Here is a 14402-nt window from a genome sequence, read left to right as displayed (position 1 = left end):
GACCTGGGCCACTCTTGGTCAGTTGTTCTCAGTCCTCTTCCTCTTGAACACAGAGCCACCTCCTAGCGGAGGCAGGAGCTGAGACAAAAGTCCAGCATGCGAGGGTGTTTCCATCTGAGGCCCAGGGTGGTGTTGAGACAGAGGCTGGCAGAGGAGGAGAGGCTGGAGCAGCTGGGGGATGGTGAGTCCGGGGGTGTGCTGGAAGGAATTGCACTGGGCTTGGCCGTCCAGACCTGCCAGGCTCAGCAGGCTCAGGCAGAAGAAGTGAAGCAATTAGCCAAGGCCAGAAGCAGGGGTCAGGAGCAGGACCAGCAGGGTGGAGGAGGGGTTGATGGGAGTGGAGCACAGCGTGGAAGCCAGAGCTGGGGTCCTGGGTGATGGAGGGCACGGGTTGCCCTCTTTACCGACTGCCTTTCTTGGAGGGGGAGCTCAGGTTAGAGCCCTTCCCCAGGGTATCCTTGTAATCGTTGGCACTGCTCTGACTCCTGCTCTCCCCACCGCGGACACTGCACACTCCGGAGATGCAGCTGGTGCTGTTGGCCACATAGCCGCCGCTGACTGTGCTGGGACGGAAGCCGTAGCCTCCACTGCCACTGGTGCTGCTGATGATGGCTGCAGAGGGAGAGCCAGGCTCAGCACCCACTCAGGCAGGGCTGGGGTCTCCTCTCCCCAGGACACACAGGGTTCTTAGGGGCCCAGCTCACAGTTGGAAGAATATTCCAAAGGCACCTGACCCCACTTCCTGTCCTTAGCTTTCTCAGCTTATAACCAATCTAGCTGAGTTTTGCCCTATTAATGCACAGAGGCCTGTCTCCTTGGTCCAAGGCACCTGTGTGCCCACCTGTCCTGGACACCTACTCACTGCCCCTCCTATTAACCTCTTTGCTAATCTTCCACCCTCCAACCTCTCTCCCCTGCTAGGGAGAGACAGAAGATCTTCTATGTTCTGGTGTGACTCTAAGCCCTGCTGAGAAAACCAGAGATCCAATACTGTCAGCTTGATCTCCAAGATCCCCGTTCTCTAATATCCCAGCCCAGGTCTACTTATAATTTACAAACTCAACTTCCCAAGCCTCACACAGACCCATGCATCATAGAACAGTCCCCCCAACCCCGCCTTTGGCAATAGCTATCTCTTGCTGCCATCCCCTGGGAACAGAGAGTCAACATGATAAAGACGAAAGACACCTGGGTAGGCAGTCAGGACACCTGATCTCTGGCCATGGGTCTACCCTCTGGCTTTGGGAACTCAGCAAGCCTTTCCCTCTCTGGTTCTTAAACGGCTTATCTGCACACATGAGGGGTGACTAAGGTCCTTCCCTGCCTGCACAGTCACAATTTAAGGTCAAAGCACACAAGTACTTACAGATGCTGACAGGGGAAGGATACTCTCCTGACATCCTGTTAGGGAGAGAAGTGAAATAAGAGCATGTCATCCATTCCAGTCTTCAGAGCTGCTATCCCCCGCCCCTCCCCCCCCCCGGACTGATGTAGGTTTCTGAGCCCATTGGATACCTGCAGAAACTCCAGTGCTTCTTTGACACAAGCAGAACCTGAGAAGCTTTGGGGGTCATCCCTGAATCTTTAGAGTAGCCAGGCAATGACCTCAATCAAATAATAGTTTGCAAGAGGTGCCAGTGTCCAGCCCATACACAGAGCTTCCCATCTCCCTAACTCACTGGGGAAGCTGGAGTGGCAGGCCAAGCACACCTCCAACAAGCTCAAGGTGCACCTGGACAGGTGAGGAGGATGGAACAAGAAGAGCTAACAGAGGAATGGGCTTAAGGGGCAGCAGGATGTTCCCAGATAGACCCAGGGAAGTTGCAAGGATTGAATGAGCTAATCCACGTAGCACTGCCAGGGATGAAATAAGTATGGTATGAGTGGATACAATATGGATGGTATTATTAATTACTATTGTTATTTCTATCACCCACACTCCATCACTTCCTGAGAACTCAACTTTTCTGGATAAAGATCTTTTCGGGTTTTCTCCTTTGGTTCTTCCCAAACCCTCAGGGGCCTCCGGCCAGAGCATGTCCACCCACCTGCACTCCTCACTCTCCAGCAGCTTGCGGTAGGTGGCGATTTCCATGTCCAGGGCCAACTTCAGGCTCATGAGCTCCTGGTATTCACGCATCATCCGGGCCAGCTCCTCCTTGGCCTGGTGCAGGGCTCCCTCCAGCTCGTCCAGCTTGGCCCGGGCATCCTTAAGGGCATTGTCCCCTCGCTGCTCAGCATCCGCAATGGCTGTTTCCAGGTTAGAAGCCTAAACAAAGAATTAGAGAAGTTAGGAAACTAGAAGGAGTCATCATCTCCATTCAAATCCTTCCCATTGTTTAAGATCTCAGGACAGAGATGCCCACCTCCACACCCCTGCTCTAGTTGGAGAAGGGTCGGAAGTCCTTCCTGAGATCTAGCTCCATGCCCTGAACTCAGATGTTTGTGGTGATGGAAAATCATGCATCTTGCTCACCTTGGGATGGCAACCATCTGAGCACCACTCAGTTCAAAGACATTTAGAGCCATACTATTTCCAGGACACAGAAGGAGTAAGAAGATTGACTTTCAGCTTTTGAGTTCTTCAAGGTCCCAGAGGAGAGTGGAAAGAGCATGGAACAGGAGGTCCAGTCTCCTGGTCAGGAGACCCTCGTTCGAAGCACAGCCCTACCACTCACCAGCTGTGCAACCCCCTCAACCTCTCTGGGCTTCAGTTTCCCCATCTGTAACATCAGGGATGGTAACTAATGCCCCTCAGAGTCTTCATGAGAATTAAGTGTGAAAAAATGATAGATGCTGCTACTATTTTATTACATGTGTGCATCTTTGTCTTTATCTGCTAATGCTGAGGCTCCTCCCATATTCCTGGGAGCCACCTGGGTAAATCCTCAGTGGGTGTTCCCTGAGACTATTTCTCCTTCTGGGTCATTAAAACAACAAATGTTTATTAAGTTGCTATTATGTGCAGGCCTGCTGCTGGAATCTGGGGAGGGACAAAGCAGCCAGCTCCCTGCCCACTTTCAGTGTAGTGGGGGTGGGAGGATAGGTGTCAGAAAACTCCAGAAGGAATGAACCCGGGCAGTGAAGCACAGACATCTGGAGAGCATGTGGCTGTTGGAGGAGGTCCCAGCCCAGCCTGGGGGAAAGGAGGCTTCCGGGGTGACAGAGCTTCAAAGCACAGGTGCTTGGATTAAGAGAAGAAGTGCCCCAGAGACCCTCCAAGTGTTGGAGGCAGCAACCTCCTTGGCCTCCTCTTTTTGTGTGGCAGAGATTGGGAGGCCACGGTTCTCAGTCAACTCACTTCTTACCCAGTCAGCTCCCCTGCCCTTGACCACGGGCCAGCGTCCCTTACCTGCTTCTTCGCATTATCAATCTCTGAGCGGAGTCTCTGGATGAACCGATTGAGCTCTGTGATTTCATTCTTGGTGTTTTTGAGGTCATCTCCGTGTCGGCCAGCTGCCAGCTGCAGCTCCTGGAACTAGGGCCCCAAAGCACAGAGTTGCAGATGAATATGGGGAGCTTTTCCAGGTTGTGGATGTCATGGGACCAGGGCACAATGGACTCTCACCTGGACACTGCCTCTGTTCTGGGCACCATTAAGCCCCACCCCCTTGCCTGCTGGTGTTGCCCACCCAGCCCAGCCTCAGCCCCGCTCACCTTGGTCTGGTACAGGGCCTCGGCCTCAGCCTTGCTCTTCAGGGCGATCTCCTCATACTGGGCGCGGACCTCGTCGATGATGCTGTCCAGGTCCAGGTTGCGGTTGTTGTCCATGGAGAGGATGACGGACATGTCACTGATGTGGGACTGGATCTGAGCCATCTCCTGCAGGGGAAAGAGCGGTCTCTCAGCAACAAGCTTGCCCAGGCAAGGTGAGCGAGTTGCCAGTGGTGCCAACTTGGAACCTGGAACCCATGTCTCTGGGCAAAGTCAGTTCCCTAGGGGTCCAAACAGATTCCCACCACCATGGAGGGAGGCTGGACTCCTCCCTCCCCAGGCAGAGGATGGAGGCTGAGGAGCTTCCCAGAGTTGAAGTGGGAGATGGATGACTATCTGGAGGTCTCCTCAGAGCTGGGCCTCTGTCACCCCAGCCCCCAGAGCAAAGTTGTACCCACTGGCTGCCCTCAGAAAGAAGTAAAGTGGAGAGACAGACTTACAGCCTCAAAGAGACACTTGGAGAACTTGATGTCCTGCTCCATGGAGTCCACCTTGGCCTGGAGCTCTACCTTGTTGGCATAAGCTGCATCCACATCCTACAAAATGCCCAGCCATCTCCAGTCACCATGGAGCAGCTGGGAAGGAAATGGCCACCCCAACCCAGGGGCCTCCCTTAGGGACATAGACGCCCTCCCTTCCTGGTGGCTCAGGGAGAAGGGGATAGAGGAGCCACGCCTCAGCACCCTACCCCAGGAGAACCCGCTCCACTGCAGGAATACAGGAAGGAAGCCCTAGCCAGGCCACTGTCTGAGGCACCCCTGTGGCCTCTGGGCCAGGTGCCATGCAGCAGGGGAACTCCTTGGTGTCAGGTCGTGTCATGGCGGCCCTCCCTGGCCCACACTGCTCTTCCTGGACAGTTTTTCATCACAGTCCCCTGCCTTCTCCTCACTATCTCTGCATCAGTTCATTTTGGGGCAGGTGACAGAGCATGCTGCCAGCTCAGCATCCCTGGGCCAGGTCAGCCCCCAGATGCCGGCCACCTTCCCCTACCTTCTTGAGCAGCACAAATTCATTTTCCGCAGCTGTCCGCCTGTTGATCTCCTCCTCATACCTGCAAGAGGCCACAGCTCATTGGCTCATGCATTTCACAGAGAGCCCCTTGTTGTGCCCAGAGAAGACCCTGAGTGAGGAGCAGAGTGCCCGTTGGAGGGCGTAGGACTGGGAGGCCACAGAGGACTGGGCAGTGGGGACAGCTGGGCACAGAAGGCTTCCTGGAGGAGGTGCATGCAATCGAGTTTGGAAGAAGAAGATCTTTGAAGATCCAGCTTAGGAAATGAGGAAGAAGCTTGTGGAGCAAAAGCCCTGTGGGAAATCTGAGAGGAAGCACCAACCAAGCTGCTCCCCAAAATAAGGGCAAAGCATTACAAATGATGAAGGGCTCCCGGGAAGGGCTCTAGGGTTGCTCCTCAGAGCAGGCTGGGACCCCGCTCCTATTGGTGAGGACCTAGGAGCTTGGAGAGAATGTTAGCGGTTGACCCAAGGTTTCCCTGACCATTGCCCAGCTAACTGGACATTTGCCCTAAGTGCCAGGTCAGAGGCTGGGTGGCAGAGAGCATGTTTTTGGAGGGGGATTCTATTTGGTATGATCACAAGCTCTACCTCACTTTCAAAAACTTTAAGTTGGGGTGACCACCAAGGTCCCTGAGAGGGACAGGGGCTGGTGTCCAGGGAGTGACAAAGGGTCCTTCCTCACTCACCTCTTCTTGTAGTCCTCCACCACATCTCGCACATTCCTCAGCTCCGAGTCCAGCCTCACCCTGTCCCCGGACAGGGTCTCCAGCTGCTTCCGCATGTTGCTGATGTGGCCCTCGAGGATGGGCTCCAAGTTGTTCTTGCAGTTGTTCAGGTCCAGCTGCTGCAGCAGCTCCCACTTGGTCTCCAACACCTGGTTCTGCTGCTCCAGGAACCGTACCTGGAACCCAAAGCCAGCTACTGTGGAGGCCCCACAGAAAGAGTCACACCTGTCACTCAAGGGCTTGGTGCAAAGCACACTGCCTGCATATTCTCCTTCACCTCACTACAGCCACATGAGGTGGGCAAATCAGCTCTGCTCAACAGAGAGGAAACTGAGGCACGGAGAAGTCTCACCTCTTTCCATAGCTGCACAGCTTAATTTCTGGTAGAGTCCAGAATTGAACCCAGACACTATACTCTATCCATCCAATCTCCCAGAGCCCACCATGACCAAAACAGTGCAGGGCATGGGTGTGCCTGGCAACAGTAGGACAGAGCAGGACAGGTGCATCTTTCTGAAAGGCTGAGCTTTCTGTAGAAGGGAGTCTCCTTTTCATTTCATCACGTCAAGGCTCAATGAGGCTTCAGCCAAAGATATTTAAAGTTCCTCAGTCAGGCCCAAACACCATCTTTCCTTCTAGCCTCTCTCTTCCTCCTTTGTCCACCTTCCCTAGAGCAAGCATGGCAAGTGGGACAAGATGGACAGATGGAGCTGGGCCCCCACGGGGAGTTTGATCTATATACACTCCTCTTGTATGATTTGGGGGACCCCGCTTTCAAAAGGATATTTATCTTGATATGTTTACTGTCTAAATAAGGTTGTGTTCACCAAATCACAACACAGGACATGGGAACACTGCCTGGGATTCAGCATTGAGATAGGACTGTCCACCAGTTTGTCCCTAGAAGGTCTTCTAGCATTTGCTTTGGTTCAACGAATCCTGAATTCTTTGTGTATTTCCCCAAGACTGAACCACAGTGCAAACCCACGTATGTAGGACCCCAGAATTTACATGCACACCATGTACCCATCTGGATTGCTGAGAGGATTTGCCCATCTTCTCTGGCAGTCTGAGGTGAAGGGATTGATCTCCTCCTGGGACTAAAATTACTCTGGAACTGTCCAGGTTTTGTGCCTCCTTCCCCATGGGAACAGACCAGCTTTGTGAACAAGACTATCTTCCTGTCCACCTTTCTTTCAATATCTCCAGAAATTCCCCCTCCATAGGATTCAACTAGCCCAGCCAAGTGTCAGGCCATCAGACCTCAATCATCAGAACACCTTGATCTTCTAAATAAAGCTTGGAGGACTGAGAAGCTGCAGAGCCAGCCCTGGCACCTGAGGCTGAGAAGAGGGCAGGAGGGACCCTGCCAGGCTGGAAGGCAGGAGCGAGGTCAGCTCTAATGGCCACATGGCCCAGACTTGGACTTGGGCTGCCCTGTCCTTGGTGCTTGACTGTCATGGAGCCGCCAGCCCTCTAGTCTCCTCCCCTGGATCTGGAGGTGGGAGGCTGAGGGTCTGGTCTTGCCTTTCCCATCCTCCAAATGGCCCTAGGCATGGCGTAATCTCCCAGCCTTTGTTGACTCATAAAAAGGCAGGAGTCTTTCTGCACTGGAGGATCTCTTGAGGTCCTTCCAGATCTAGGATTCCTCTCCTGCTCCCCAGCACCCCTCCCTTAGCTTCTAGACATTAAAAAGATAGCAGTGATAACCACCATTTGGGGAGTATTTCGTTTGTATCAGGCCTCGTGCCAAGATCCTCACGTGTATTTTCTTTTCTAAACCCTACACAACCCCAAGAGGGAGGCCATCATCTCCACTTTAGAGATGAGGAGATGGAAGCTCAGACAGGACATGCAACTTTCCAAAGCCACACAGCTGGTCACCAACGGGGCTGGGGCGAGGCCAGGCCTGACTCCAGAGACGATGGAAACCTCTTCCCCATGGTCCTGTTCTGCCTCTCAAGAGGGTCCTCAACTGAAATAAATGCCCATGACAGAGACATCCGTGAATGCAGAGGACCTGGAATGACCACACACTAATGCCTCTGATCCACTGATCATGTGACTAAGGGACAAGGTCAGCATGGTACAGGAGGAAGACAGGCAGGTCCCCTACAATTGGCCTTTCCTGACCACAGCCTGAATGACCCTAGGCTTAGCACTGGCAGCAAGCTGGCCCTCAAGAGTAAGAACCAGGTCTTTTACCTTCGGATCTCCTGCCAGTGCCTCCATCAGCCTCTGTCAGTAGAAATTGCCTCGGCCTCTGCTTTCTCTCGTAGAGGACAACACCAAAAATCTTAAGGTACTCTAACACAGGGACTCCAAAGTCACCCTGATGCTGGAATATACCTGCCTTGTGCTCAATAAGTGCCTCTTCTTATCTAACCTCAATGCTTCTGCTATAACCAAATTTCATGTTCAAGAAGGGAAGAGCAGAACCATTCACAGATTCCCCAGGTCCTAGCAGACTCACCTTGTCAATGAAGGAGGCGAACTTGTTGTTCAGCGCCTTGATCTGCTCCCGCTCCTGGGCACGCACTTTCTGGATCTCGGGGTCCAGCTCCACGTTGAGGGGAGCCAGGAGGCTCTCATTGACGGTGACCTGGTGGATGCCTCCAGGTGGGCACACAGTTGGGCACATAGGCCCCAGGGCCACACTGCCAAAGATGCTGCCAGCAAAGCCACTGGCCCGACCTCTGCCAAATCCAAAGCCTCCATTCTTCCCACTGCCACTGGCCACGTTGAGGGAAATGCTCCGGGTGCCTCCCAGGCTGTAGAGGCTCCGACTGCCAAAGCCCCCGCTGAGCCCTTTGCCCCCTGCCCTGTAGGAGGACGAGCTGCCTCCAGAAAGCACTGCCGAGCAGCCACTGAAACCCCCCTTGGAGGCAGCTCCAGACTTGCAGGTGAACTGGCGGCTCATGTTGCTGGTAGAGATGGAGCGAGGACGCAGGAGGGAAGAAGGCAGAATCCCGCTAAGGCGTTGCTGGCTGTGCTGAGGACCGGCAGGTGCCTTTATATATGCTTGGCACTGGGCTTGTGGATGGGCAGTCAGGGCTTAATTCGTGGGTTTGGCCTGCCTGGGAGCAAGAAGTCATTTTCTCTATGCTGAGCTAGAGATCAGGCCCTCCCCACCTCTGAAACAACACGAAACCTTCAAATTGCTGGGCTTGCAAGCCTTGCTCATGTAATTTGGGTCTTATCTAATTAACCTGCTGTTATAGGGTAATTTGCCCCAGGCCTCAGCCTCTCCAGGGGGACGTCACCTGTACTTCACCATCTCTGTTCTGATTAATCTTCTCTGGATGGTTGGCTTCCTCCTGGGGGCTCAGGGAACAGAGAAGGGATGCACTTCCTTGAACAGGGCTGGCCACCTTGTGTCTGGGGGCTCCAACCACAGCTGTGTCCAGAAAGGGGAAGATCACTCAGGTGTTCTCCCTCCCCAGCATCCCGGAGACATAACCCACAGAGAACAGCAACTGTCTCATCTGGGGTTGGGGTGGAGAGACCCTGTCCTTGACACGGGACATGAGCAGCCCATGTCAGAGCCAGCCGTGGGCACATGGCAGCCAGGAGCTTCTAGACCAGATGTTCACACTTCTCCAACACCCATAATATGGCAGGTTGGGGGTTAGGGCAGGGGCAAGCCCTTCATGCACTGAACAATGAGGAAGAGGAGGGGAGGATGGAGCTGGGCAGAGACTCTGCTAGAAGGCAGACAGAGAAGTCAGCAGCCAGCCCGTGGCCTGGGGATTTCAAGGAAAGATTCCGGAATGGTCCATTCCACTGTTTCTGTCTCTCTTACAAAGTGTATCGGCTAACGAGGCTTGGAGCTACCTGTCCAGGTATCACCTGTCCTCAGCAGCTGTCAACATGAGCTCAAACACATGCTGCATAAGCTGAGAAGGAAGCCTCATGGGGCCCTCCCCACGAGTCCAAGCTTCAGTGAAGGCCCCAGTGGGGGTGACCCAGTGAGCGTGATGCCAACCTGCCAGGCAGTCCTATGGTGCCTGCCTCAAGGCTCTGCCTGCTGCCCGCTCCATCCTGGGTTACTGGCTCCTGTGATGGGCCCTAGTCCCCTCATGATCACCACAGTGGGCTCTGCCCCTGGAGATTGCCCTGGCTCAAAGATCCCTGCTGGGACCCCATGGTGGTCTGCCACTCTTGGCTGGCTGGGACACAGTAGGGAGGAGGACCCAGAGACAGATTGCGTTGGGTCTCTCTCTTACTTGTTTTGGGGTAGGCCTGGAATCCATTTCCTTCCCCTCCTCTGCCTCTCTTCCTCATTCCCCCCGCCCGCCCGCCATCTTGCCTTCATCATTCCTACTGAAGTCTCTCTCCCTCCCTTCCCTCTTTCCACCATCTCTCTCCATCCCTCTTTATTTGCTCCTTTCCGACTTCCATATCCATCCTTCCCTCTCACCCCACTTCCTGCTCTCCTCCCAGGTCTTCCGGGACTAGCTCTGCTCACCTCCTCAGCCCTTAGCCTGTGCTTGGATGTGTGGAAGGACGGTGACTCTGTGCTCAGCTCCCGTGATGTACCTCTAAGGCCACACCACATGCCATCTTAGTTTTCCTCTGTAAGGATGGAGGAAGCTTCTCCAGACCAGAGCCCACCAAGTCTACTCCTTTCCATCTCCGTCCCTCCCTTTCTCCCTTTGGCACACCTTCCCTTAGGGTCCATGGTGTGCCCAGAATTGTGCCCAATTCTGGCAGCACAGAAGTTTGTGGGATAATGCCCTAGGCCTCTTGGGCCACGATCCTGGCATGGTGGTCCTCTGTGCACGGTTTTGCTGGTCGTATGTTTCTGTGCCATGCATGGCAGCATCCCAGGCAGCCACCAATGCCCTGCAGCTGCTGCCCCTGCCCCTGCCCCATCGCGCAGCCCCCTTCCTTGCTGCCCCCTGCCTGGCTAAGGACTCCTCGCCCACTGGGCTCGCTTCACTTTGCCAAGCTGCTCCTATCCAGCCCAGACTCCTTCTCTCACCATCTCTTCTGACCCCAATTCCTCGGCTCCTCTGAAATCCTGCTTAAAACCCTGAACTCTGCCCCATCCCCTCTCCCCTGCCCCGACTCCTCTGTCCATTGATACCTGCCTGTCAGAAACTGTGTTTGCTGGGGTCTGGGTGAGATCCCACGTACCCAGTGGTGACTCCCTCTCTGCTTCCCCTCAGAGTCCAGTCCCAGCCTCTGAGCATCCCACTGTGAAACTCTTTGTTGGGGAAGCAGCCAAACAGAGATGGTTCACCTACATGGGAGCCCGGGCTCCAGGCACCTGAATTCCATGCCATCACTCAGCAGAGGGGCTTGGCATGGCCTCTCTGAGCCTCAGCTTCCCCAACTATCAATGGAGCAATGAATTCCGATACGGTGGTTGTAACGATGACCCATGTTAGTCTACACCAAGTGCTCCCTGTGTATCTGGTGCATACTTAATGTCCAATAACTTTTATCAATGACCAAAAATAGGAAATAAGGCAGCACTGGCCTGGCCTCTCCTCCCTCCTTCCTCTCCCAGGGGGCATCTGGATCAGCACATTCCCACACAGTGGCATCAGATGTTGAGGACAGGGAAGGGGTGGTATCCCCACAGGCCCCAGGCTCTCCACTCAGACCATTCCTGACACTGGATAATGCACCATAAGAAACAATAACAAGAGCCACTGTCTAGTAAGTGCTTGCCAGGCACAAAGCTCAATAGGAAGTTCCCCATAGACACACCTCATGTCCATAGTATTGATCCATTTATCAAATTCTTACTGAGCACCTATCAAGTACAAAAGAGGGCAATCCAAAATCTCCTGCCCCCAAAGAACTTAGTCTCTGTGACCCTTCCAATGCAGATGTCCCTGGAAGAAGCAGCTCATCTGACTATTAACGAGTCATTAACACTCTAGTATGAATTAGTTATCAGCACTGGCCATTAGGAAAGAACCACCCCGTGTTGTTGATGAGGACGATGATAGAGGACGGAGCAGGAGAGTGCGGGCCACCCACAGGAAGGGTGGACCTGGCCTAGGGCTCCTGGGATGCTTGTGTTTTGCTAGAGGGAAAAGGGAGGGAGGCAAGAAAACCAGGATAGGCCCCATTTCACCAAGGTTACAAAGGTCCTGCCTCAGCCCCTGTTTTAATTTAGAGCTAGAAATATTGGGGACAGGAGGTGACAGAGTCCCTGCTTTGGGAGGCCTCCTGACCTGGTGGAGACAACACGTGAGCTACCATGTCGCAGCTTCCTGTCCCTCCTGCCCTTCACAGATGGCTATGTGAGAATGGAATTCTGAGCAATTTCTGACCCAGCATGGACACGCTTGAGCCCCAGTTTTACTCTGTAAATAGGTCACAGGCGGAGTGTCAATTAGAGAATCAAAGCCAAGATCTGTAATTTTGTGTCTCTGTACCTGTGATGACGGCCACTTGGACACATTTGTTTATGATCCTTTGGTTCTGATTGGCATGTCTGCTCTACCTGCTCGGTGTTCCCGGATCCCAGGAGCCTCCAGGAGAGGCCCTTAGAGAAAGAAGGGCAAAAGGGCAAGAGAACCCAGTACCACACAAGAGGGCAACTGCTCGGGAAAGATGAAAGCACAGAGAAGAGGCAAGACTTGGGGACAATAAACCCACCAGGGCTGCCTGGAGGAGGGGATTAGGATTCCAGCCTTTTAAGGGACGAGGCTTGGATGGACGGGAAGTGAGAAATAGGAAAGAAGCCTGGGCCGTCAGGAGGCAGGTCATTTATGAGGAAAAATCCCCCCAGACTGGAGCAATCACGAGTGAAGGGTGACCTTGAGTGATCCCAAATCCCAACTGTTCATGTGACAGGGTGAGTGACGGGGAGCCACTGAGGGCTATAGAGCCGGTGGAAACCTAAGCAGTCCATGTTTGAGGAAGCAGAATCTCACTGGCATGTGGGTAGGACTGGTGGATGGGCAGAGGCTGGAGGCACTGAGAGAGAAGCAGCTGGTTCTCTGAGCAAAATAATCGTCTCCAAAATTAGAGAGAATGAGCTGAGCTATTTGAATGACACAGCCCAGGTCCCGCCAGCCCTCCTCAGCACGTGGACCCAGGACACGGCATGTTGTCTACAATTCCCCCCGAAGTCCACCTCCTTGCACCTCCACATCCTCCTGAAGTTTCAGGTAGGAAGTGCCCATAACCCAAGCCAGCTGGGGGGACTGCAGTTCCTGGGGGACTTGGCCACCATCAGAGCCACTCATCTGGGGCAGGACAGCTGCTTGGCAGCAGGTTTGCTCCTGACAAGGCCAAAGGTGAGCTCATCCACAGAAGCTGGGGTGTAAGGACAGGGGAGTGTCCCGCCAGGCACTCAGCTCCATGCCCATTCTGCTGCATCTGGCTGCCTTGGGGGCAGCCCTTGCTTCTGCCTTGTTTAGCTCGGTGGCCAGTCATTTGGACTTGGCCAGTCATCTCCTTCCTCCCCACCCCGACCTCTGTTGAAGGGTATAGACTTGGGACCCGAGAACCAGGTTTTGGTCCCGCCTCAGTCACTCAGGAACCGTGTGACCATGGCAGGTCTGCTACCTTCCCAAGCCTCTGTTTCCACATCTCTAAGAAGGGGGCACCAACCCCTGCTCCACCTACTTCCCGAGGAGGATGGGAGGTGCTTTATAAATAACCATAATGACACTGCGGCTGCTGGTAGCAGCTACCACTGGGCAATGTTCACTCTGCCCTTCACGTAGACTAATTCATTTAATCCTCACAACAGCCCTAGGAAGTGGGTACCATTATTATCCCCACTTTACAGATGAAGATACCGAGGCCCAAGGAAGTGAAGCAATGTATTCAAGGTTGCACAGCTAGTGCTTGACCCAGGGTTCAGACCCAGGCAGTCTGGCTGCGGGCTGTTTCTTGGCCACCAACTGTCCTAGCTGTCCTGACTTCCTGGTGCATAAACATAGAGAGCCAGTGCCTGCCACAGTCCAGGTGCACACGTCCACCTGTCCTTCCACAGCCTCTGAATTCCGTTCTCCAATGTCCCTCTGGCACCTGAACCATAGTGGAAAATACTGAGCTCATCACTCTCTATCCCAAATGGGCTCCCTCCCCCTAGTGCCCGTGCCCCCGACTCCTGGTTGTCCCAGGAGTGGACAACACTTGCCGTGGAATGCAGGGACTCCAGCTAAGGGCCGAGTGAGGGAGTTATTCATTTATTCACTGTCCCTGACGCCATGAAAGCAGGAGAGCTTGTGACTAGTTGGGTTGAGAGCACATCCCTTCTCTAAGGCAGGAGGATGGACAAGGGGACTTTTCAAGATCACAAAAGATCATTTTCTTTCTTTTTTTTTAATATTTGTGCTTTTTAGATATACATGACAGTAGAATGTATTTTGACATATTATACCCACATGGAGTATAACTTATTCTAATTAGGATCCCAGTCTTGTGGTTGGGCATGATGTGGAGTTACACTGGTTGTGTATTCATATTTGAACACAGGAAAGCTACGTCCGATTCATTCTACTGTCTCCTGTTCCTATTCACCCTCCCTTCCCTTCATTCCCCTTTGTCTAATCTGATGAACTTCTATTCTTCCCTCTCCCCATTTATTGTGTGTTAGCATAGGCATATCAGAGAGAACATTCGGACTTTCTTTGTTGTTGTTGTTTGTTTGTTTTTTGTTTTGGGGGGTTTGGGGGTTTTTGTTGTTGTTGTTATTGTTTTTTGGCTTATTTCACTTAGCATGATAGTCTCCAGTTTCACTCATTTATCAGCAAATACCATAATTTTATTCTTCTTTATGGCTGAGTAATATTCCATTGTGTGTGTATACACATTTTCTTTAACAAAAGATACTTTTCAATGAGACTTTCTCCACCAACAAATTCAGATACTCAGTTAAAGCCTCCTGCTACCCTAAGTTTGAAACATGGAGAATATTTGTAAGATCAGAAAACAGGAAGACCATGGCCGAGGGGGAGGCACTGGGAGAAGCTGCAA

General features: G+C 53.2%; 1 protein-coding gene across 1 annotated transcript; it reads right to left on the bottom strand.

Moving 5' to 3' along the window:
* Positions 1 to 400: 400 nt before the first annotated feature.
* Positions 401 to 8370, bottom strand: LOC114084196 (keratin, type II cytoskeletal 71). The gene is made up of 9 exons (XM_071609181.1): positions 7924 to 8370; positions 5412 to 5626; positions 4705 to 4765; positions 4155 to 4250; positions 3658 to 3822; positions 3353 to 3478; positions 2049 to 2269; positions 1367 to 1401; positions 401 to 612 (listed from the first exon to the last, which is right to left on the bottom strand). Exons 1-9 carry the CDS (start codon positions 8368 to 8370, stop codon positions 401 to 403), a joined length of 1578 nt encoding a protein of 525 aa, XP_071465282.1.
* Between the last annotated feature and the right edge of the window lie 6032 nt (positions 8371 to 14402).

This window comes from Marmota flaviventris, chromosome 3 (genome assembly GCF_047511675.1).
Source record: "Marmota flaviventris isolate mMarFla1 chromosome 3, mMarFla1.hap1, whole genome shotgun sequence".
In the NCBI taxonomy this organism is placed as follows: Eukaryota; Metazoa; Chordata; class Mammalia; order Rodentia; family Sciuridae; genus Marmota; species Marmota flaviventris.
Note: the sequence above shows the minus strand (reverse complement) of the source record. Positions and strands in the feature narration are given on the sequence as shown.